The sequence below is a fragment of the Chenopodium album genome, chromosome 7 (assembly GCF_948465745.1).
Source record: "Chenopodium album chromosome 7, dcCheAlbu1.1, whole genome shotgun sequence".
Classification (NCBI taxonomy): Eukaryota; Viridiplantae; Streptophyta; class Magnoliopsida; order Caryophyllales; family Amaranthaceae; genus Chenopodium; species Chenopodium album.
This window is the reverse complement of record NC_137840.1, coordinates 78,006,949-78,033,673: the sequence shown is the minus strand read 5'-3', so window position 1 is coordinate 78,033,673 and position 26,725 is coordinate 78,006,949. Positions and strand designations below refer to the sequence as shown.

At 36.8% G+C, this 26,725-nt stretch overlaps 1 protein-coding gene and 1 pseudogene across 4 annotated transcripts; one reads left to right on the top strand and one right to left on the bottom strand.

Moving 5' to 3' along the window:
* LOC145638704 (intracellular ribonuclease LX-like) lies at window positions 1-22,837 on the bottom strand. Of its 3 annotated transcripts, XM_081689697.1 has the most exons (4): window positions 22,485-22,837; window positions 863-952; window positions 569-755; window positions 1-485 (listed from the first exon to the last, which is right to left on the bottom strand). In XM_081689697.1, the coding sequence occupies exons 2-4, from the start codon at window positions 926-928 to the stop codon at window positions 250-252; spliced, it is 489 nt and encodes a 162-aa protein (XP_081545823.1). In that variant the 5' UTR covers window positions 929-952; window positions 22,485-22,837; the 3' UTR covers window positions 1-249. The 3 variants fall into 3 exon arrangements, 2 of the variants coding, with proteins under 2 accessions (XP_081545823.1, XP_081545822.1); XR_014114689.1 differs by lacking the exon at window positions 863-952; XM_081689696.1 differs by lacking the exon at window positions 22,485-22,837 and having other exon boundaries at window positions 863-2,666.
* A 974-nt stretch (window positions 22,838-23,811) lies between these two features.
* Window positions 23,812-25,997, top strand: LOC145638703 (F-box/kelch-repeat protein At3g06240-like; annotated as a pseudogene). The gene is made up of 2 exons (XR_014114688.1): window positions 23,812-24,038; window positions 24,579-25,997. The product of XR_014114688.1 is annotated as an F-box/kelch-repeat protein At3g06240-like (transcript).
* The last annotated feature ends 728 nt before the right edge of the window (window positions 25,998-26,725 follow it).

Genomic DNA, 26,725 nt, shown 5'->3' with positions numbered 1-26,725 from the left:
ACATTGATGACTAATAGAATTCAATATTCAAGTATTCAAAGCAGAGGAAATATGTTCTTAGATCAGAGAAGAATATAGAGAGAGAAAAGAGAAGGATTTGATTGCTTATTCCATTACATGACCTTAGAAAATCCTGAGAGCAGCTAACAGAAAGAAAACTACAATAGGCAATAACAGATTTATGCCATGATAGGGGCAGCTGACGTTGAGAAGGCTAGAATCATCACCATTCTTAATAAACATTTTACTTTATGTGTATAAAACTGCTTGATTATTTACACAGCCTTGAGATTGAAATTTTGGGGTCTTTGGGCAAGCAATGATGTTCTGCACACTGCTGTCCACACATATGCGTGCCTCCACAAAGTAGGATGTGGATGTACGCTGCATGCATTGTATTAGATAAAAGCCTTTGCCGGCAATAGCTTGTATACCAGTCTCATATAAGCCGATTGCATATGCTTGGGTGGGAGAAGGTTTTACACCTGAAAAGAAATGCAATAAGAAAAAAAAAATAATAATAAGGTTGATAAATAAATGGAGGAATTTGCTATTTCACGGGATATACCTGCGTTAAAAAGTTCGGTCAGAAGATCAGAGCAGCGATTCTTTGCAAGACTAATGGTTCTAGAAAAATAATCAGCAATCCCTAGGCCTGAGCAACTACCATGCTTTGTCCATTCATGTTTCCAGAATTCATCGTCGGTTTGAAACTTAAAACTTGGCCAACATGTGGTCAAGTCGTTGAGCATAGGCTGTTTAGAAAAAGAATGTATAAGAAATAAATAACCAAGCACCATTAAAAAAAATGACTAGAGAAGCAATAAACAAAAAAAAACAAAAAAAAAAAAAAAAAAAAAACCTGTAATGGTTTGTTGTTACAAGCTGATGAGCCGCAAGATTCCATCGGTATATTATTTGCATCCATTGGCCAAACACCGTGAATAGTAAACTGAGCAGAGGGGGGTACTTTAGTGCATGTGCTAGCCTTGCATAGGCCCTTAGGCCATTGCAAGGCTAATATTGCATAGGCAATGCTAGGGGGAGGAGGAGTAGGGGTGGGGGGAGGAGGAGGAGGAGGGGCTACTGCTACATGGGCGATGGTGATTATAAGAAATGTTATGAAACATAAGGAATATACAATGGTCCTCATTTTGTTTTGAAAAGGTTACGATTCAGCTTAGAGAAAATAATCAATCTGTGTTTTCAATTTATATAGAGCAAGTGATTTGAATATCCTAAACATTATTAAGATGAAAGCAATTTGTAACTACTTTATTGAAGGTTAGGAAAGGCAGTTTCTTAGTGCGCTTATAAGCTAAGAACACCATTAGCTAAATAAAAAAAGAGTTCATGCAGAAATAGATCTTATGCTAAAATCAGCCAGACAAAGCAATATGATAGTGCATCACACAGAGCATTAGAAGGGGAAAATTTCTAAAGCAAGGATTACCTAAATTGCATGAATGAAACTATGTTGGTGGACTTGCTATTTCCTTGTTGATTATGTCTTATATTGAAATTTAATGTTTAATGGAAAACAAAGTCAAGGAAAGTACAGCAGGTATTGCAGGGATTTCCAGAGATTCAAATGGTAGTTGGAGGTTTGGCTTCCAACAGAAAACTAAAGTCCCTTTTCTTTGGGGAGAGCTGAAAGCAATCCATATCAGTCTAACCATCATTGCTCCAAAAGGATGGACTAACATTCAGATTTGCTCAGATTCTCAAATAGCTATTGACAGAGTGAAGCAAGAGGATTCAGTTAAGGATGCTAACATGATTCTTGTAAAACAATGCAGGGACTTGCTTGAGGTGTTGCCTAGTGTCCAGATCAGCCATGAACCTAGAAGATGTAACAAGGCAGCTGACCTTTTGGCTAAGAAATGTAGAGTTAGTGCGACTAATGATTGTAATCTGATGTTTTTAAACTCCTGTCCTAACTTTCTAGCTGATGTATTATTGGAGGATAGACCTCCCTAACTACTTTGTAAACTCGAAACTTTTTTTTCTTAATCTAATCCTCGGCTTGCATAAAAAAAAAAAAAAGTCAAGGAAAGTGCTATCTAATGCACAGCAACAAATGAAAAGTAATAATTTTAATTGATGAAGTGTGATTGCTAAATTTTGTATTATAGCAAGCCACCTAAGAGTAGCAAAAAAAAAAAAAAAAGGGAGGGAGAACCATACAGAATTTCAAAAGGGAATGAACTCGGGTCATAGGCATCACAACAAAGTATGATATTGGGTTGTATATAAGGAATTTCAAAAGGGAATGAACTCGGGTCATAGGCATCACAACCAAGCACCACTAAAAAAATGACTAGAGAAGCAGTAAACAAAAAAAGTAACCTATAATGGTTTAAAAAAAAAAAACATGTAATGGTTTGTTGTTATAAGGTGATGAACCGCAAAATATATTTTAAAAAATTTCGTAAATCTTTCTCCTCCCACCTTCCCAAGTACCCAACCCCTTCAATGGAAACCCTAACATAATCATCACCATCACCCCTCCATAACCACCACACCACAAGCGGATCCCTACTCGTAACCCAATCCTGACCGTGATTGACCCCCATCCTGGACTACCAACCCTACCCCCTCCTCCCATATCCCCCCCTGAACTGACCACCAAACCCCACCTGAACCTCCCACCTAACCCCCGCGAAATCTCTGAACCCTCCCAACCCCACTGAACTCCCACCTCAGCTCCCACCCTCACCCCTGAACTGAAACGAACCACCATTTGGGGGAGCTCACTGCTCACATGCCACCTTAATAGATTTGGAGAATAACTAGGAGTACGCTTCAATGGACGAAAAGGAAGGGAGAAGGGGTGAGATTGTGTCAATTCGATGAGGAAAAGGGAAAGGGGTAGGCTGGATAGGCTAGCGAGTAAGGGGGTGGGGCTGGCTCCAGCGGGGAAATGGGTAGCCGTAGCAGAGGGAATAGTTCAGGGATAGGGAATGGGATAGCTTTTTACAAAAAAAAAAAAAAAAAAAAAATAAAAAAAAAATAAAGCTTTTTATTATTTAATTATGAAAAATAATCGATTAATAGGCGGCACGTGGCAAGTCACCTTTTTAATCGATTACCAACCAAAAAATCCGATCAAAGTACTATTTTGAGCGGATGGAGGTTAAAGGTTAGATTATTTCTAGACGTCGTAAAGGTGAGATTGTTTTGCATTAAAAATGCAGAAGGTGGGATTATTCGTTTCAATTTTTCCTTCGAAGTATTGAAAATAACACAATTTCTACAATCAACAGATATATAGCATATCATCACAAATACTTCTATTTCATGATCAATTGATCATCTATGTTAAGCTCCTTCATTTTAGCATAATTTCCAACACTAATTACACAGTATCATTACCTCAAAGCATTTAATATGTGAGAACACTCACTTTCTCATATGACAACATAAAGTCCACCGGTCAAAAATTCACTCGAACCACTAAACAACACCAGTCACTCCAAACACAAATAGCGTCACTATATACACCCTTTAACAGCATTAGTCACTCAAAACTCAAATACATCCTAAAATATAGTTGCCTCACTGTTTACTCCTTGCTTTAACAGGATTAGTCACTAAAAATTCTATTATAATCTAGTTGTCTCACTGTCTAACTATTTACTTTTTGCTTTAAAATCATTAGTCATAACTTTATATCATATAATCTATCTAGTCGACTCACTGTCTAAACTCCTTGCTTTAACAGCATTAATCAGTCATAACTCAACAATGTCCTAATATATAGTCGTCTCACTGTCCACTCCCTTGCTTGAACAGAACTAATCACATTATACTCAGCATCTTCCTTAATCTAGTCGCCTAAGTGTCCACTCCCTTTCTTGATCAGCGTTAACCACTCAAAACTCGACTATCTCCTTTAATCTATTTGTCTCGTTGTCCACTCCTTGATAATAAGCTTGTAATCAGTGAAATGTACTATCCAATACAACAGACATTGGACCAACAATTGCTCTTGGATCGAGTACATAATTCTATAGCTTGAGTCACAAATAACAATCTAATCATTTCGTAAATCTTTCTCCTCCCATTGTTTTTTGGGGAAAACTAGCCGTTATTATACCCATTGTTTGTAGACCCGGAAACAAAATTTGCCGAGATGCTTCCGATGGACCCAATTACACCCCAGGAGTCCTTTTGGTTGGATAAAACAATCCAATATACCTTCAAACTGTCAATTTACCGGTTTACAACTTGCATCGATCTCATAAATTCGAGGCTACCACGGATATTTATAGCAACATATAATGATCATATATGGTTCCAAATGACATTATAATACCCTATGATGTCCTCGAGACTTTTCGAAACCGGGTCCCGAAACCTCCGAAATTGACCAAAAAGCGTGTATTATAGCCTTTTATTTTGCCAATTTTCGACTTTTTTGGACCCGGAAACAAAAATTGCCGAGAAGCACCTTTAGACCCTAATATCCTTCGGGATTCCAATTGGGTGGGTGGAACCATCCAATTTGCCTTTAAGCATCCAATTTACCAGTTTTCATACACGCCTCTTGCATTGACTATAGGCTTCCACGGAGACTTTATGTAGCCGACTTATGGTTGTATATGGGTCCAAACAACATCATATGATGCATCTCGTATATGGGTCCAAACAACATCACAGTATACACTAATGTAGATATTACTTAAATAATGTATGCAAGATTGCTAGGCAAAGGAGAGTAGGAAGAAGGGATCGAATGATGGGAGCATCCTTATTCAAAGATATGAGAAGAAGGTTTTGGAGTTTTACAGCAACCCCCTGAGCTTGAGCTTTTAGGCTTAATACATATGAAAATACGAAATGGAATAAGGCAAAAGAAGATGAACAGGAGCACATAGGGTTATGGAGCATACTAAGAAGTCTGGTGCAAGTGATGCGGCTAGCACTGTGTTATGGAGTATGGGTAAATGTCTTGAGGGTTATGTTACATGGACTCAGTTACCCATGTCCGACATGGGTACGTGTCCAATTGTCTAACACGGCTATATTGTGAAAAAGTTCCATGATTTTGAACTAAAAGGGAAGTGTCCAAGTGTCATATCCATGATCGAGTGTCGATGGTCTGACATTGGTACTTTTATGTTATCATTATATTCCAAAATTTCAAAATAAAAATATAACTCATTCTTTGTATTTCATAGACATCTTTACAGGTGTGTTTTGGTTTCAAACCATCTTATATGACCCCGAGAGGCACCCCACGTATTTTGTTCAGTTTTTGAAAAAATGCCAAAAATGACTCGAAATCGTGTAATATAGCCTTCAATTTTAGACAATTTTTTTAGACCCAGAAACAAAATTTGCCGAGATGCTTCCGATGGACCCAAATACACCTCGGGAGTCCTTTTGGTTGGATAAAACCATCCAATATACCTTTAAACCGTCAATTTACCGGTTTACAACTTGCATCGATTTCATAAGCTCGAGGCTACCACGGACATTAATGGCAACGTATAATGATCATATATGGTTCCAAATGACATTATAATACCCAATGATGTATCCACCGGTATCTCGAGACTTTTCGACACCGGGTCCCAAAACCTCCGAAATTGACCAAAAAGCGTGTATTATAGCCTTTTATTTTGCCAATTTTCGACTTTTTTGGACCCGGAAACAAAAATTGCTGAGAAGCACCTTTAGACCCTAATATCCTTTGGGAGTCCAATTGGGTGGATGGAACCATCCAATTTGCCTTTAAGCATCCAATTTACCAGTTTTCGTACACGCCTCTTGCATTGACTATAGGCTTCCACAAAGACTTTATGTAGCCGACTTATGGCTGTATATGGGTCCAAACAACATCATATGATGCATCCCGTATATGGGTCCAAACAACATTACAATATACACTAATGTAGATAGTACTTAAATAATGTATGCAAGATTGCTAGGAAAAGGAGAGTAGGAAGAAGGGATCGAATGATAGGAGCATCCTTATTCAAAGAAATGAGAAGAAGGTTGTGGAGTTTTACAGCAACCCCCTAAGCTTGAGCTTTGAGGCTTCATACATATGAAAATATGAAATGGAATAAGGCAAAAGAAGATGAACAGGAGCACATAGGGTTATGGAGCATACTAAGAAGTCTGGTGCAAGTGATGCGGCTAGCACTGTGTTATGGAGTATGGGTAAATGTCTTGAGGGTTATGTTACATGGACTCAGTTACCCATGTCCGACATGGGTACGTGTCCAATTGTCTAACACGGCTATATTGTGAAAAAGTTCCATGATTTTGAACTAAAAGGGAAGTGTCCAAGTGTCATATCCATGATCGAGTGTCGATGGTCTGACATTGGTACTTTTATGTTATCATTATATTCCAAAATTTCAAAATAAAAATATAACTCATTCTTTGTATTTCATAGACATCTTTACAGGTGTGTTTTGGTTTCAAACCATCTTATATGACCCCGAGAGGCACCCCACGTATTTTGTTCAGTTTTTGAAAAAATGCCAAAAATGACTCGAAATCGTGTAATATAGCCTTCAATTTTAGACAATTTTTTTAGACCCAGAAACAAAATTTGCCGAGATGCTTCCGATGGACCCAAATACACCTCGGGAGTCCTTTTGGTTGGATAAAACCATCCAATATACCTTTAAACCGTCAATTTACCGATTTACAACTTGCATCCATTTAATAAACTCGAGGCTACCACGGACATTTATGGCAACATATAATGATCATATATGGTTCCAAATGACATTATAATACCCTATGATGTATCCACCGGTATCTCAAGACTTTTCGACACCGGGTCCCGAAACCTCAGAAATTGACCAAAAAGCGTGTATTATAGCCTTTTATTTTGCCAATTTTCGACTTTTTTGGACCCAGAAACAAAAACTGCCGAGAAGCACCTTTAGACCCTAATATCTTTCGGGAGTCCAATTGGGTGGGTGGAACCATCCAATTTGCCTTTAAGCATCCAATTTACATCTTGCATTGACTATAGGCTTCCACAGAGACTTTATGTAGTCGACTTATGGTTGTATATGGGTCCAAACAACATCATATGATGCATCCCATATATGGGTCCAAACAACATCACAATATACACTAATGTAGATAGTACTTAAATAATGTATGCCAGATTGCTAGGCAAAGGAGAGTAGGAAGAAGGGATCGAATGATAGGAGCATCCTTATTCAAAAAAATGAGAAGAAGGTTGTGGAGTTTTACAGCAACCCCATGAGCTTGAGCTTTGAGGCTTCATACATATGAAAATATGAAATGGAATGAGGCAAAAGAAGATGAACAGGAGCACATAGGGTTATGGAGCATACTAAGAAGTCTGGTGCAAGTGATGCGGCTGGCACAAGGGCACAGGTGTTATGGAATATGGGTAAATGTCTTGAGGGTTATGTTACATGGACTCACTTACCCATGTCCGACGTGGGTACGTGTCCAATTGTCTGACTCGGCTATTTTGTGAAAAAGTTCCATGATTTTGAACTAAAAGGGAAGTGTTCAAGTGTCATATCCATGATCGAGTGTCGATGGTCTGACATGGGTACTTTTGTGTTATCATTATGTTCCAAAATTTCAAAATAGAAATATAACTCATTCTTTGTAATTCATAGACATCTTTACAGGTGTGTTATGGTTTCAAACCATCTTATATGACCCCGAGAGGCACCCCACATATTTTGTTCAGTTTTTGAAAAAATGCCAAAAATGACTCGAAATGGTGTATTATAGCCTTCAATTTTAGACAATTTTTCACTTTTTTAGACCCGGAAACAAAATTTGTCGAGATGCTTCCGATGGACCAAATACACCCCGGGAGTCCTTTTGGTTGGATAAAACCATCCAATACACCTTCAAACCGTCAATTTACCGATTTATAACTTGCATCCATTTCATAAACTCAAGGCTACCACGGACATTTATGGCAACATATAATGATCATATATGGTTCCAAATGACATTATAATACCCTATAATGTATCCCCCGGTATCTCCAGACTTTTCAACACCGGGTACCGAAACCTCCAAAATTAACCAAAAAGCGTGTATTATAGCCTTTTATTTTGCCAATTTTCGACTTTTTTGGACCCGAAAACAAAAATTGCTGAGAAGCACCTTTAGACCCTAATATCCTTCGGGAGTCCAATTGGGTGGATGGAACCATCCAATTTGCCTTTAAGCATCCAATTTACCAGTTTTCGTACACGCCTCTTGCATTGACTATAGGCTTCCATAGAGACTATGTAGCCGACTTATGGTTGTATATGGGTCCAAACAACATCATATGATGCATCCCGTATATGGGTCCAAACAACATCACAGTATACACTAATGTAGATAGTACTTTAATAATGTATGCAAGATTGCTAGGCAACGGAGAGTAGGAAGAAGGGATCGAATGATGGGAGCATCCTTATTCAAAGAAATGAGAAGAAGGTTGTGGAGTTTTACAACAACCCTCTGAGCTTGAGCTTTGAGGCTTCATACATATGAAAATATAAAATGGAATAAGGCAAAAGAAGATGAACAGGAGCACATAGGGTTATGGAGCATACTAAGAAGTCTGGTGCAAGTGATGCGGCTAGCACAAGGGAGCAGGTGTTATGTAATATGGGTAAATGTCTTGAAGGAAAGTTCCTTGATTTTGAACTAAAAGGGAAGTGTCCAAGTGTCATATGCATGTTCGAGTGTCGATGGTCTGAGATGGGTACTTCTGTGTTATCATTATATTCCAAAATTTCAAAATAGAAATATAACTCATTCTTTGTAATTCATAGACATCTTTACAGGTGTGTTATAGTTTCAAACCATCTTATATGACCCCGAGAGACACCCCACGTGTTTTGTTCAGTTTTTGAAAAAATGCCAAAAATGACTCGAAATGGTGTATTATAGCCTTCAATTTTAGACAATTTTTCACTTTTTTAGACCCGGAAACAAAATTTGCCGAGATGCTACCGATGGACCCAAATACACCCCGAGAGTCCTTTTGGTTGGATAAAACCATCCAATATACCTTCAAACTGTCAATTTATCGGTATACAACTTGCATCGTTTACATAAACTCGAGGCTACCACGGACAGTTATGGCAACATATAATGATTATATATGGTTCCAAATGACATTATAATACCCTATGATGTATCCCTTGGTATCTCGAGACTTTTCGACACCGGGTCCCGAAACCTCCGAAATTGACCAATACGCGTGTATTATAGCCTTTTATTTTGCCAATTTTCGACTTTTTTAGGCCCGGAAACAAAAATTGCTGAGAAGCACCTTTAGACCCTAATATCCTTAGGAATTCCAATTGGGTGGGTGGAACCATCCAATTTGCTATTAAGCATCCAATTTACCGGTTTTCGTACACGCCTCTTGCATTGACTATAGGCTTCCACAGAGAATTTATGTAGCCGACTCATGGTTGTATATGGGTCCAAACAACATCATATAATGCATCCCGTATATCGATCCAAACAACATCACAGTATACACTACTGTAGATAGTACTTTAATAATGTATGCAAGATTGCTAGGCAAAGGAGAGTAGGAAAAAGGGATCAAATGATGGGAGCATCCTTATTCAAAGAAATTAGAAGAAGGTTGTGGAGTTTTACAGCAACCCAAAATATGAAATGGAACAAGGCAAAAGAAGATGAACAGGAGCATATAGGGTTATTGAGCATACTAAGAAGTCTGGTGCAAGTGATGCGGTAGCACAATGGCGAAGGTGTAATTGAATATGGGTAAATGTCTTGAAGGTTATGTTACATGGACTCAGTTACCCATGTCCGACATGGGTACGTGTCCAATTGTCTAACACGGCTATATTGTGAAAAAGTTCCATGATTTTGAACTAAAAGGGAAGTGTCCAAGTGTCATATCCATGTTCGAGTGTCGATGGTCTGACATGGGTACTTTTGTATTATCATTATATTCCAAAATTTCAAAATAGAAATATAACTCATTCTTTGTAATTCATAAACATCTTTACAGGTGTGTTATGGTTTCAAACCATCTTATATGACCCCGAGAAGCACCCCACGTATTTTGTTCATTTTTTGAAAAAATGCCAAAAATGACTCGAAATCGTGTATTATAGCCTTCAATTTTAGACAATTTTTCACTTTTTTAGACCCGCAAACAAAATTTGCCGAGATGCTTCCGATGGACCCAAACACACCCCGGGAGTCCTTTTGGTTGGATAAAACCATCCAATATACCTTCAAACCGTCAATTTACCGATTTACAACTTGCATCCATTTAATAAACTCGAGGCTACCACGGACATTTATGGCAACATATAATGATCATATATGGTTCCAAATGACATTATAATACCCTATGATGTATCCACCGGTATCTCAAGACTTTTCGACACCGGGTCCCGAAACCTCAGAAATTGACCAAAAAGCGTGTATTATAGCCTTTTATTTTGCCAATTTTCGACTTTTTTGGACCCAGAAACAAAAACTGCCGAGAAGCACCTTTAGACCCTAATATCTTTCGGGAGTCCAATTGGGTGGGTGGAACCATCCAATTTGCCTTTAAGCATCCAATTTACATCTTGCATTGACTATAGGCTTCCACAGAGACTTTATGTAGTCGACTTATGGTTGTATATGGGTCCAAACAACATCATATGATGCATCCCATATATGGGTCCAAACAACATCACAATATACACTAATGTAGATAGTACTTAAATAATGTATGCCAGATTGCTAGGCAAAGGAGAGTAGGAAGAAGGGATCGAATGATAGGAGCATCCTTATTCAAAAAAATGAGAAGAAGGTTGTGGAGTTTTACAGCAACCCCATGAGCTTGAGCTTTGAGGCTTCATACATATGAAAATATGAAATGGAATGAGGCAAAAGAAGATGAACAGGAGCACATAGGGTTATGGAGCATACTAAGAAGTCTGGTGCAAGTGATGCGGCTGGCACAAGGGCACAGGTGTTATGGAATATGGGTAAATGTCTTGAGGGTTATGTTACATGGACTCACTTACCCATGTCCGACGTGGGTACGTGTCCAATTGTCTGACTCGGCTATTTTGTGAAAAAGTTCCATGATTTTGAACTAAAAGGGAAGTGTTCAAGTGTCATATCCATGATCGAGTGTCGATGGTCTGACATGGGTACTTTTGTGTTATCATTATGTTCCAAAATTTCAAAATAGAAATATAACTCATTCTTTGTAATTCATAGACATCTTTACAGGTGTGTTATGGTTTCAAACCATCTTATATGACCCCGAGAGGCACCCCACATATTTTGTTCAGTTTTTGAAAAAATGCCAAAAATGACTCGAAATGGTGTATTATAGCCTTCAATTTTAGACAATTTTTCACTTTTTTAGACCCGGAAACAAAATTTGTCGAGATGCTTCCGATGGACCAAATACACCCCGGGAGTCCTTTTGGTTGGATAAAACCATCCAATACACCTTCAAACCGTCAATTTACCGATTTACAACTTGCATCCATTTCATAAACTCAAGGCTACCACGGACATTTATGGCAACATATAATGATCATATATGGTTCCAAATGACATTATAATACCCTATAATGTATCCCCCGGTATCTCCAGACTTTTCAACACCGGGTACCGAAACCTCCAAAATTAACCAAAAAGCGTGTATTATAGCCTTTTATTTTGCCAATTTTCGACTTTTTTGGACCCGAAAACAAAAATTGCTGAGAAGCACCTTTAGACCCTAATATCCTTCGGGAGTCCAATTGGGTGGATGGAACCATCCAATTTGCCTTTAAGCATCCAATTTACCAGTTTTCGTACACGCCTCTTGCATTGACTATAGGCTTCCATAGAGACTATGTAGCCGACTTATGGTTGTATATGGGTCCAAACAACATCATATGATGCATCCCGTATATGGGTCCAAACAACATCACAGTATACACTAATGTAGATAGTACTTTAATAATGTATGCAAGATTGCTAGGCAACGGAGAGTAGGAAGAAGGGATCGAATGATGGGAGCATCCTTATTCAAAGAAATGAGAAGAAGGTTGTGGAGTTTTACAACAACCCTCTGAGCTTGAGCTTTGAGGCTTCATACATATGAAAATATAAAATGGAATAAGGCAAAAGAAGATGAACAGGAGCACATAGGGTTATGGAGCATACTAAGAAGTCTGGTGCAAGTGATGCGGCTAGCACAAGGGAGCAGGTGTTATGTAATATGGGTAAATGTCTTGAAGGAAAGTTCCTTGATTTTGAACTAAAAGGGAAGTGTCCAAGTGTCATATGCATGTTCGAGTGTCGATGGTCTGAGATGGGTACTTCTGTGTTATCATTATATTCCAAAATTTCAAAATAGAAATATAACTCATTCTTTGTAATTCATAGACATCTTTACAGGTGTGTTATAGTTTCAAACCATCTTATATGACCCCGAGAGACACCCCACGTGTTTTGTTCAGTTTTTGAAAAAATGCCAAAAATGACTCGAAATGGTGTATTATAGCCTTCAATTTTAGACAATTTTTCACTTTTTTAGACCCGGAAACAAAATTTGCCGAGATGCTACCGATGGACCCAAATACACCCCGAGAGTCCTTTTGGTTGGATAAAACCATCCAATATACCTTCAAACTGTCAATTTATCGGTATACAACTTGCATCGTTTACATAAACTCGAGGCTACCACGGACAGTTATGGCAACATATAATGATTATATATGGTTCCAAATGACATTATAATACCCTATGATGTATCCCTTAGTATCTCGAGACTTTTCGACACCGGGTCCCGAAACCTCCGAAATTGACCAATACGCGTGTATTATAGCCTTTTATTTTGCCAATTTTCGACTTTTTTAGGCCCGGAAACAAAAATTGCTGAGAAGCACCTTTAGACCCTAATATCCTTAGGAATTCCAATTGGGTGGGTGGAACCATCCAATTTGCTATTAAGCATCCAATTTACCGGTTTTCGTACACGCCTCTTGCATTGACTATAGGCTTCCACAGAGAATTTATGTAGCCGACTCATGGTTGTATATGGGTCCAAACAACATCATATAATGCATCCCGTATATCGATCCAAACAACATCACAGTATACACTACTGTAGATAGTACTTTAATAATGTATGCAAGATTGCTAGGCAAAGGAGAGTAGGAAAAAGGGATCAAATGATGGGAGCATCCTTATTCAAAGAAATTAGAAGAAGGTTGTGGAGTTTTACAGCAACCCAAAATATGAAATGGAATAAGGCAAAAGAAGATGAACAGGAGCATATAGGGTTATTGAGCATACTAAGAAGTCTGGTGCAAGTGATGCGGTAGCACAATGGCGAAGGTGTAATTGAATATGGGTAAATGTCTTGAAGGTTATGTTACATGGACTCAGTTACCCATGTCCGACATGGGTACGTGTCCAATTGTCTAACACGGCTATATTGTGAAAAAGTTCCATGATTTTGAACTAAAAGGGAAGTGTCCAAGTGTCATATCCATGTTCGAGTGTCGATGGTCTGACATGGGTACTTTTGTATTATCATTATATTCCAAAATTTCAAAATAGAAATATAACTCATTCTTTGTAATTCATAAACATCTTTACAGGTGTGTTATGGTTTCAAACCATCTTATATGACCCCGAGAAGCACCCCACGTATTTTGTTCATTTTTTGAAAAAATGCCAAAAATGACTCGAAATCGTGTATTATAGCCTTCAATTTTAGACAATTTTTCACTTTTTTAGACCTGGAAACAAAATTCGCCGAGATGCTTTCGATGGACCCAAATACACCTCAGGAGTCCTTTTGGTTGGATAAAACCATCCATTATACCTTCAAACTGTCAATTTACCGGTTTACAACTTGCATCGATTTCAAAAACTCGAGGCTACCACGGACATTTATGGCAACATATAATGATCATATATGGTTCCAAATGACATTATAATACCCTATTATGTATCCCCTGGTATCTCGAGACTTTTCGACACCGGGTCCCGAAACCTCAGAAATTGACCAAAAAGCGTGTATTATAGCCTTTTACTTTGCCAATTTTCGACTTTTTTGGACCCGGAAACAAAAATTGTCGAGAAGCACCTTTAGACCCTAATATCCTTCGAGAGTCCAATTGGGTGGGTGGAACCATCCAATTTGCCTTTAAGCATCTAATTTACCAGTTTTCGTACACGCCTCTTGCATTGACTATAGGCTTCCACAAAGGCTTTATGTAGCCGACTTATGGTTGTATATCGGTCCAAACAACATCATTTGATGCATCCCGTATATGGATCCAAACAACATCACGGTATACACTAATGTAGATGGTACTTTAATAATGTATGCAAGATTGCTAGGCAAAGGAGAGTAGGAAAAGGGATCGAATGATGGGAGCATCCTTATTCAAAGAAATGAGAAGAAGGTTGTGGAGAGCTTTGAGGCTTCATACATATGAAAATATGAAATGGAATGAGGCAAAAGAAGATGAATAGGAGCACATAGGGTTATGGAGCATACTAAGAAGTCTGGTGCAAGTGATGCGGCTAGCACAAGGGAGCAGGTGTTATGGAATATGGGTAAATGTCTTTGAGGGTTATGTTACATGGACTCAATTACCCATGTCCGACATGGGTACGTGTCCAATTGTCAGACTCGGCTATTTTGTGAAAAAGTTCCATGATTTTGAACTAAGAGGGAAGTGTCGAAGTGTCATATCCAAGTTCGAGTGTTGATGGTCTGACATGGGTACTTTTGTGTTATCATTATATTCCAAAATTTCAAAATAGAAATATAACTCATTCTTTGTAATTCATAGATATCTTTACAGGTGTGTTATGGTTTCAAACCATCTAATATGACTCGGAGAGGCACCCAATGTAATTTGTTCAGTTTTTGAAAAAATGCCAAAAATGACTCGAAATCGTGTATTATAGCTTTCAATTTTAGACAATTTTTCACTTTTTTAGACCCGGAAACAAAATTTGCCGAGATGCTTCCGATGGACCCAAATACATCCCGGGAGTCCTTTTGGTTGGATAAAACCATCCAATATACCTTCAAACCGTCAATTTACCGATTTACAACTTGCATCCATTTAATAAACTCGAGGCTACCACGGACATTTATGGCAACATATAATGATCATATATGGTTCCAAATGACATTATAATACCCTATGATGTATCCACCGGTATCTCAAGACTTTTCGACACCGGGTCCCGAAACCTCAGAAATTGACCAAAAAGCGTGTATTATAGCCTTTTATTTTGCCAATTTTCGATTTTTTGGACCCGGAAACAAAAACTGCCGAGAAGCACCTTTAGACCCTAATATCCTTCGGGAGTCCAATTGGGGGGTGGAACCATCCAATTTGCCTTTAAGCATTCAATTTACCAGTTTTCGTACACGCCTCTTGCATTGTCTATAGACTTCCATAGAGACTTTATGTAATCGACTTATGGTTGTATATGGGTCCAAACAACATCATATGATGCATCCCGTGTATGGGTCCAAACAACATCAGAATATACACTAATGTAGATAGTACTTTAATAATGTATGCAAGATTGCTAGACAAAGGAAAGTAGGAAGAAGGGATCGAATGATGGGAGCATCCTTATTCAAAGAAATGAGAAGTAGGTTGTGGAGTTTTACAGCTTTGGGCTTCATACATATGAAAATATGAAATGGAATGAGGCAAAAGAAGATGAACAGGAGCACATAGGGTTATGGAGCATACTAAGAAGTCTGGTGCAAGTGATGCGGCTAGCACAAGGGCGCAGGTGTTATGGAATATGGGTAAATGTCTTGAGGGTTATGTTACATGGACTCAGTTACCCATGTCCGACATGGGTACGTGTCCAATTATCTGACTCGGCTATTTTGTAAAAAAGTTCCATGATTTTGAATTAAAAGGGAAGTGTCCAAGTGTCATATCCATGTTCGAGTATCGGTGGTTTGACATGGGTACTTTTGTGTTATCATTCTATTCCAAAATTTCAAAATAGAAATATAACTCATTCTTTGTAATTTATAGACATCTTTACAAGTGTGTTATGGTGTCAAACCATCTTATATGAACCAGAGAGGCACCCCACGTATTTTGTTCAGTTTTTGAAAAAATGCCAAAAATGACTAGAAATCGTGTATTATAGCCTTCAATTTTAGACAATTTTTCACTTTTTTAGACCCGGAAACAAAATTTGCCGAGATGCTTCCGATGGACCCAAATACACCCCAGGAGTCTTTTTGGTTGGATAAAACCATACAATATACCTTCAAACTGTCAATTTACCGGTTTACAACTTGCATCGATTTAATAAACTCTAGGCTACCACGGACATTTATGGCAACATATAATGATCATATATGGTTCCAAATGACATTATAATACCCTATGATGTATCCCCCGGTATCTCGAGACCTTTCGACACCGGGTCCCGAAACCTCCGAAATTGACCAAAAAGCGTGTATTATAGCCTTTTATTTTTCCAATTTTCGACTTTTTTGGACCCAGAAACAAAAATTGCCGAGAAACACCTTTAGACCCTAATATCCTTCGGGAGTCCAATTGGGTGGGTGGACCATCCAATTTGCCTTTAAGCTTCCAATTTACCAGTTTTTGTGCACGCCTCTTGCATTGGCTATAGGCTTCTATAGAGACTTTATGTAGCCGACTTATGGTTGTATATGGGTCCAAACAACATCATATGATGCATCCCGTATATGGGTCCAAACAACATCACAGTATACACTAATGTAGATAGTACTTTAATAATGTATGCAAGATTGCTAGGCAAAGGAGAGTAGGAAGAAGGGATCAAATGATGGGGGCATCCTTATTCAAAGAAATGAGAAGAAGGTTGTGGAGTTTTACAGCAATCCTCTGAGCTTAACCTTTGAGGCTTCATACATATGAAAATATGAAATGGAATTAGGCAAAAGAAGATGAACAAAAGCACATAGGGTTATAGAGCATACTAAGAAGTCTGGTGCAAGTGATGCGGCTAGCACAAGGGAGCAGGGGTAATGGAATATGGGTAAATGTCTCGAGGGTTATGTTACATGGACTCAGTTACCCATGTCCGACATGGGTACGTGTCCAATTATCTAACTCGGCTATTTTGTGAAAAAGTTCCATGATTTTGAACTAAAAGGGAAGTGTCCAAGTGTCATATCCATGTTCAAGTGTCGGTGGTCTGACATGGGTACTTTTGTGTTATCATTATATTCCTAAATTTCAAAATAGAAATATAACTCATTCTTTGTAATTCATAGACATCTTTACAGGTGTGTTATGGTTTCAAACCATCTTATATGACCCCGAGAGCAACCACGTATTTTGTTCAGTTTTTGAAAAAATGCCAAAAATGACTCGAAATGGTGTATTATAGCCTTCAATTTTAGACAAATTTTCAATTTTTTAGATACGGAAACAAAATTTGACGAGATGCTTCTGATGGACCCAAATACACCCCAGGAGTCCTTTTGGTTGGATAAAACCATCCAATATACCTTCAAACTGTCAATTTACCGGTTTACAACTTGTATCTATTTCATAAACTCGAGGCAACCACGGACATTTATGGCAACATATAATGATCATATATGGTTCCAAATGACATTATAATACCCTATGATGTATCCCCCGGTATCTCGAGACTTTTCGACAAAGGGTCCCGAAACCTCAGAAATTGACCATAAAGTATTATTGCCTTTTATTTTTCAAATTTTTGACTTTTTTGGACCCGGAAACAAAAATTGCCGAGAAGTACCTTTAGTCCCAAATATTCTTTAGGAGTCCAATTGGGTGGGCGGAACCATCGAATTTGCCTTTAAGCATTCAATTTACTAGTTTTCGTACACGCCTCTTGTATTGACTATAGGCTTTCACAGAGACTTTATGTAGCCGACTTATGGTTGTATATGGGTCCAAACAACATCATATGATGCATCCCGTATATGGGTCCAAAAAACATAGTATACAATACTGTAAATAGTACTTCAAGAATGTATGCTAGATTGCTAGTTAAAGGAGAGTAGAAAGGAGTGGTCGAATGATGGGAGCAACCTTATTCAAAGAAATGAAAAGAGGGGTGTGGAGTTTACTGCAACCCTATGAGCTTTGAGACTTCATACAAATAAAATATGAAATGGAATAAGGCAAAAGAAGATGAACTGAAGCACATAGGGTTATGGAGCAGACTAAGAAATTTGGTGCAAGTGATGCGGCTAGCACAAGGGCAGGTGTTACGGAATATGGGTAAATGACTTGAGGGTTATGTTACATGGACTCGGTAACCCTTGTTCGACACGGGTACGTGTCCAATTGTCTGATTAGGCTATTTTATGAAAAAGTTCCATGATTTTTAACTAAAAGTGAGGTGCCCAAGTGTCATACTCATGTTTGAGTGTCGAGGGTTCGATATGGGTACTTTTGTAACATTATTATATTCAAAAGTTTCAAAATAGAAACTTAACTCATTTTGGTACTTCATAGACATCTTTATAGGTGCTTTGCGGTTTCAAACCACCTTATATGACCTCGGGAGGCACCCACATATTTTGTTCAATTTTTTAAAATATATTTAAAAATGACCCAAAATCGTGTATTATATCCTTCAATTTTGGACAATCTTTCACTTTTTTAGATCCGAAAACAAAAATTGTAAAGATGCTTCCCATATACCCTAATACAACCCGGGAGTCCATTTGGTTGGGTAAAACCATCCAATATACCTTCAAACTGTCAATTTACTTGTTTACAACTTGCACCAATTTCATAAAAGCGAGGCTACCACGAACATTTATGGCAACATATAATGATCATATATGGTTGTAAACGACATTATATGACCCTATGAAGTATCCCCAATTATCTCGAGACTTTTCGACATCGGGTCCCGAAACCTCTTAAATTCGCCAAAAAGCGTGTTTTATAGCCTTCAATTTCGCCAATTTTTGACTTTTTTTTTACCCGAAAACAAAAATTTCTGAGAAGCTACCTATAGACCCTAATACCCTTCGGGAGTCCAATTGGGTGGGTGGAACCACTCAATTTGCCTTTAAACATTCAATTTACTCGTTTCCGTACATGCCTCTTTTATTGACTATAGACTTCCACAAGGCCTTTATGTGGTTGTATTTTGGGTCAAAAAACATCATATGAGCTCGGGATGCATCCCGTATATGGGTCTAAACAACATCATAGTATACACCATTGTAGATAGTACTTCAAGAATGTATGCTAGATTGCTAGGTAAAGAAGAGTTGAAAGCAGTGATCGAATGATGGGAGCAGCCTTATTCAAAGAAATGAGAAGAGGGTTGTGGAGTTTACAACAACGCTATAAGCTTTGAGGCTTCATACATATGAAAATATGAAATGGAATAAGGCAGAAGAAGATGAACCGGAGCACATAGGGTTATGGAGCAAACTAAGAAATTTTGTGCAAAGTGATGCGGCTAGCACAAGGGCAGGTGTTATGGAATATGGATGAATGTCTTGAGGGTTATGTTACATGGACTCGGTTACCCATGTCCGACATGGGTACGTGTCCAATTGTCCGTCTCGGCTATTTTATGAAAATTTTCCATGATTTAGAACTAAAAGTGAAGTGTCCAAGTGTCATATCAATGTTCGAGTGTCAAGGGTCCGACATGAGTACTTTTGTGACAATATTATAATCCAAAATTTTAAAATAAAAACATAACTAATTTTTGGTACTTCATAGAAATCTTTATAGGGGTGTTATGGTTTCAAACCACCTTATATGACCTAGAGAGTCACCCCACGTATTTAGTTCAGTTTTTTTTTTTAAATGTCAAAAAATGACCTGAAATAATGTATTATTGCCTTTAATTTTGGACAATTTTTCACTTTTTTAGACCCGGGAACAAAAATTGTCGAGATGCTTCCCATGGACCCTAATACACCCCGGGAGTCCTTTTGGTTGGGTAAAACCATCCAATATATCTTCAAACTTTCAATCTACCCGTTTACAACTTGCACCAATTTCATAAACTCGAGGCTACCACAGACATTTATGGCAACATATAATGATCATATATGGTTCCAAACAACATTATATGACCCTAGGATGTATCCCTTGGTATCTCGAGACTTTTCGACACCGAATCCTGGAACCTCCAAAATTGGCCAAAAAACGTGTATTATAGACCCTAATACACTACGGGAGTCCAATTGGGTGGGTAGAACCATCCAATTTGCCTTTAAGCATCCAATTTACCTACACGCCTCTTGTATTGACTATAGGCTTCCACGTGGCCTTTATGTAGCCGACTTATGGTTGTATATGGGATCAAACAATATCATATGACCTCGGGATGCATCCCGTATATGTATGAAACCTTTTACAGTAAAGAAATACGAAGGGGTTATTAATTATTTGTATGTAACCCTTTAAGACCAAAATCTCGTATATGTTTAAGGAACCTTTTTCAAATAAAAAATAACAAATTCTTTTCAAATTGTGGAATTGATTATTACTTAAAGGGGGACATCAAGTCATAGAAAAGAACTAGCTAAATAAATAACCCGGCGTAAGTACTAAGTATGCTAAAAAAATTGGAACCTAAATACTAAAAATAACTAGCTAAACAAATAACCCAGCAGAAGTATGCTTAAAAAAAAAAGGGCACCTAAATACGAAGGTTAGATTTTATATTAAAATTCTTAGAACACGTTTTAAAAGAACATACAAGTTATAACTTAGAATAACTGATTAAATTTAAGAATATACAAGTTGAACTTTGACACCTTTTTCAAAAAAATAATTATTATTGATGAAGTGTGATTGCTAAATTTTATATTAAAGCAAGCCACCTAAGAGTAACAAAAAAAAGGGAGGGAGAACCATACAAAATTTCAAAAGGGAATGAACTCGGGTCATAGGCATCACAACAAAAAAATAGATATGTCTAACAAACCACACACGAAGTGTATACCAACACCCAAATGCAAGACTAAGAACTCAAGAAGGAATGAGGATAAGTTTCCGAGCCCCACACAAGGAGGTATTTATGAATGGAAGCTCTAGAATAAATATGTGGTGATTTGTAAATCATCTCTTACTCTATGAAATTATCATGTAGAAGCTCTCCTTGATTTACACATAATACTTACCTTGTAGCCTAAAGGAACCTGAAAAGGTAAATTTTTAGCAAGTATGGTCACTAAAGATTCCCCTTAAAACTCTTACTTAGATCATTTCAAAGAACTTGGCCATAATATTCTTTCTGTTTACTATTAAAATACCAAAGTCATACAACATATTGCCTCGCTGATATCTAAAACCACATCATCCACCACCCTTAAAACCACAAACCTCAACTTCAACCATCTCCTTACTAAAACATTCTAACAAAAACTAAGGCCCTCTTAGCTCTTACTCCTAGCGACAGAAGAACCAAGCACCTCAATTACCAATTACAAGCATTACTACCCCATCAAATTCTTGTATTCTCCTCATCTTCTCAAACCGTCATTATTACGTTGAAAGTTACATAATTCAGCAGTTTGATCAAAGTTACAAATGGTTCATCAGAAAAACATCGTCAAAGGAAGTGAAAGAAAGTACATTTCATACAAAAATAACACAAATTAATTAACTACAACTTGATAACCCATTTCTAGTTTTCAAGTAAGAAAATGGGTTATCAAGTTGTAGTTACTCAAAACTATATACACCCTTTAACAGCAATAGTCACTCAAAACTCACATACATCCTAAAATATAATCGTCTCACTATTTACTCCTTGGCTCCTTGCTTTAACAGGATTAGTCACTCAAAATTTAATTATAATCTAGTTGTCTCACTGTCTAACTGTTTACTTTTTGCTTTAAAATCATTAGTCACTCATAACACAACTATATCATATAATCTATCTAGTCCTCTCACTGTCTAAACTCCTTGCTTTAACAGCATTAATCAGTCATAACTCAACAATGTCCTATAATATAGTCGTCTCACTGTCACTCCCTTGCTTGAATAGAACTAATCACATTAAACTCAGCATCTTCCTTAATCTAGTCGCCTAAGTGTCCACTCGCTTTCTTGATCAGCATTAACCACTCAAAACTCGACTATCTCCTTTAATCTATTGGTCTAGTTGTCCACTCCTTGCTAATATGCTATTAATCAATGAAATATACTATCCAATTCAGCAGACATTGGACCAGCAATTGCTCTTGGATCGAGTACATAATTCCATAGCTTGAGTCGTAAATAATCATCTAATCATTTATATGCAACTTCATCAAAGTAAAACTCCTATTTCTATTATTACTTGGATAATGAGCTTCACATATTAGCAATTGTAAAACCTAATTTAACCAATCAAAGTACCAGTCATAAAAAATTAAAAAAAAAAAAAAAAATAACGAGGTAGAAATTAATAAAATAGAAAAACCAATAATCAAAATTGCTAAATTAGTAGGAACGAAATTGAGATTATTGCGATACCTTAGCTGATAGACGGAAAAGATGAACGAATTCGGAGGAGCAGAGGTAGCATCGCCGGAAATAGTGAAAATATTCTCCGGGAGAAGTCTCCGTCGCCGAGGTTCCATGTTAGTTAGGTTTCCAAATTTTTCCAAATTGTTGGTGACTAATGTTCAAACAAAACGGTTTCTCAAAAAAAAACCAAAAGCTAATGAGCACCCCGAAGCGTTAAATAAGAGAATTAAAGTGCAAATATTAGAGTAAAATTAATATTAATTACACCGAACGACGTGTGATTTTGTCATGAATTCCTAACTTAATATCATTTCAACCAATATAATCTATCCTTATCTAACGCCCCGGGGCGCTCTTTAGCAAGATCGCTCAAAAAAACCTCCCTCCGCTATCCTATTTGTTAATACTATTAAGTAGTACTTGTTTCTGTAAAAAAAAAAAAAAAAAAAAAAAAAAAAAAAAAGTAGAATGTGTTAATACAAAGCTCATAATATTGTCTTATATAGTTATATTGAGTACTTTTTTGTGTAAAAAGTAAAAAATATATATATTTTTTGACGGGTGCTTAATTTTAATCATTATTAAGGAGAACAAATAACATACCATACTTATTTTTAGCCAATTAGGAATTGGTTTTTTTTTAATAATTAAAAATAGAAAACTTACTAATTTTAAGCATTATGATTTTATGAAGGATGAAATTGAAAAGTTGTTCGTGCTACAGAATTAACGACTACTTATTTTTGGATACTAGCATTATAAATTTGTTGCTAAAATTAAATGCATTAGGGAGTCTAATTTATTTGCTTAAGGGTCCAACTTTTTAAAAAGGGTCTAAGTTTGTTGCTTATGGTTAACGGTGAGTTAAAGAAAGGTTAACTCACCGGAAATACTTTAACTCATCGGAAATTCACTCTGGACCCAAATATCAATATTTATTTATACTTAGTATATTTATAAAAATACAAACCATCATCCCATCAAGCTACATGTTAATTTTATTTTTCACTAATGCCACATGTCACCTCATTTAACCTTTATTTCTTTAATTCCTTTTCTCATTTTTTTTTTTAAAAAACACTTTAATTAAATACATGTATGAATATTGTTTGCATAGTTCACTTTCCCAAACTTACAATTACATTCAATTTTCACCCCTTTTTCTCCTTTATAAACTATATATTTTCCAATAAAAATATATTATAAAATAAAAATTTGTATTGTATATCTATAAACAACCCGGGCATTACACGGGCCAGAAGGCTAATTATGTAAAAAAAAAAAACTTAAACCCCAAATACAATATTTTACAAATACTAACTCCATACGGTGATACGAAGACGAGTATCCCATTTCGCAACTAGATAGGCGTTACTTTAAATTGGAGCAAGAGAGAACAAACATGATTATATCATCATGCACCAAACATAGAGGATACGGATTACGGAGGACGTTGGCAGCATCTCCCTCAAGCCTCAACCCAGATCTTCTTGTTTCGTGCTGCACCTCTCTCCTTCACTAAAGCATAATCTGGATTCCTCCATTCAACCAGCTGCTAAGGTTAGTTTTTTTTTTTTTAATTTCAATCATAGAATATCAATTTCACTATCTAGGGTTTATCGTTAATTTTATTCAAATTAGGGTTTGCTTTGTATAACTCTGCTTTAATCTCATAGCTAATCCATGATTCTTTGTGATATTATCGATTGGATTTTGGCTTTCGAATATTGAAATGGCAACGAGTTTTGTTATCTTTTGGATTCAACTGATAATTGTTATTTAATTCTCTGTTTTACGTAATTTTTTTCAGAATTTGATTTGATCTGTATCTTTTATACTCAGCAATTAAGGCCCTGCCGTTTGAATCGACCATTCAATATCCAAAACTTCAATCTGCTTATTTTATATTGGAATAAACTAATTTACTCCAATTTAATACATTTACTTCTAATTTGTGATTAGTAGTTCAGTTGACGAACATATTATTACTTGCAAGATGATAACTTTTGATGAGAATTTGTAGCATTTGAATTACAAGAAATTGAAGAAGTATGTTAATGTTTAAAACAGTTGAAATTCACCTAATTTATTTACTTGTAGCAAAATGGATTCTGGGGAAACAAACTGCATTCTTCCTGATGATCTGTTTGAGAATATCCTTTCAAGGCTCCCAGTGAGAGACTTATTGCGTATGCGATGTGTCAGTAAGTCATGGTGTGCCCTCATTGACGGTTCTAGATTCATTTCGATGCACCACCATGCTCAATGTGCCATGTGCAAAGAAAATGGGGATGTGCCTCTCCTTCTTATGAAGCGCTCAACTGCAGTAGTAAATGACTCAAGCCAATGGTATCTTCTCTCTAAACAACAAGGGGATGACAATGTTTTGAATTTGAATTCTGATCTAGAGCGTGATAAAAATTCTGTTTTCACAATGGATCCCTCCTATAGTAAAGAGGAAGTTATTTGTAGAGGCAGCGCAAATGGTGTCATTTGTCTCTTCGGGGCACCAGTCAAGATTGGATGTATGTTAATATTAGTTGTTGCTTATGGAATCCGGCCACAAGAGATTTTAGGATGATTGCCTATCCTGATGCACCAGATCTTGAACTTCAATATGGATGCACTGTTGTGGTAGTTGGTTTTATGTTTCATTCAGTGTCTAATGATTTGAAGATTATGACTAGCACTCGTATTGTGTCATCTGACATAGGATTAGCATACGATATTTACTCACTGAACACCAACTCTTGGAAAAGACTTGAGCCGCCATTGTTATTGGGTTGTCTTGGCAATATTCAAAATCCTATTATGGATTCATGTATAAATGGTGTTTATTATTGGATTACCGATGCCTTCGGAAGTCATATGCACCCTAAGCTAGCTCAGCATAATGGGTCTTGGGTCCTATCATTTAATATGAGCACTGAGCTTTTTAAATTTTCTGATCTTCCTAAAGTGGATTGGGATTTTCTATCTGGCCCTTCTGACACACAGTATGATATTGGGTTGTACAAGGAATGTCTCGCGGTATTTGTCACCCGCAGATCTCATCCTGAGTTAGTGGGTAATTTTTATATCTGGGTAGCCACTGAATTTGATGATGACTTTGGAGTCCCATTGGCATGGCAATGTTTGTTCTCTTCCAGACCATTTCCAAAACTTTATGGTGTTTTGTCTACTTATGGTGTTATGGCTGGGCGAATGGATGGTGATCTGCTGCTCCTCATCGATGGTGATCTGTGCCTTTATAATCCCGCAACAGACAATATCTCGAGTTTTGGTATAAGAGTTAATTTTTGTCACAGATATGTGGTGAGCTTGTTCCCTTTATTAAGGAGGGTTGTCCAGAATTAAGCTCATCTTTGTATGTTGGTGGTTTCTAAGAACATTTGTGGTTACTCAGGTTTAGAGTATGAATTTGTTTCAAATTGTGTTTTGGATTGTAGTATACAATAAAATTACTGGCTTTTTTTGTATCATAATCAGTAGTAATGTTGGTGCCTTAAATTATTACAAGAGTAGTCTTATCTTCAATGTTACCCTTTTCATCTTGATATTTTAAGTTCATGTGTTAGCTTCAAATGTATCGATAACTTAAGTGCTTAGAGGTATGTACAATTTAGCTTATCTAGGCAAATATTTTTTTTATTTTTTATTATTATTATACCTAGTATATAAATTGATTAAATATGGCCAAATAATGTTTGATTAGAAAAAATTAATAAGGTCCAAAATATAGATAAAAAATTTTAATCAAACCAACTTAGCTCAGGTAAGCTGAACATAATCAGAAAGTTTCCCTTCTTCATAACTAAAAATGGGAGGGGAGGATGTGACTCTTTACCAAATTGATCAAAACAATATAATCATGAAAATGGTCATTTATAGATATATTTTAAGAGATGAATTAGACATAAAACTGCCATAAACATCATCTTTGGCCTTAAACAAGACATAATTACTTGAATTTAGGGATTAATTTACATTTAGCTAAGTTATTGCAAATGAAATGCATTCATGTCCTCCCCCCTCCCTCCCCTCATGTCCGGTCTTGTAATTTTTACAAATTTTGATAAGAATTAATATACTTTGTACGAGTATTTTTTATTTTTTTATGGGTAAAGCTATATGCAGCCTTAATATACTTCCTTTTTTAGTACTCTGTATTAGGTTGAGAATCTATTGACAATTCACGAGTAAATCAGTATAATAAAATATATATATATAGGGGAGGGATCCGGTAA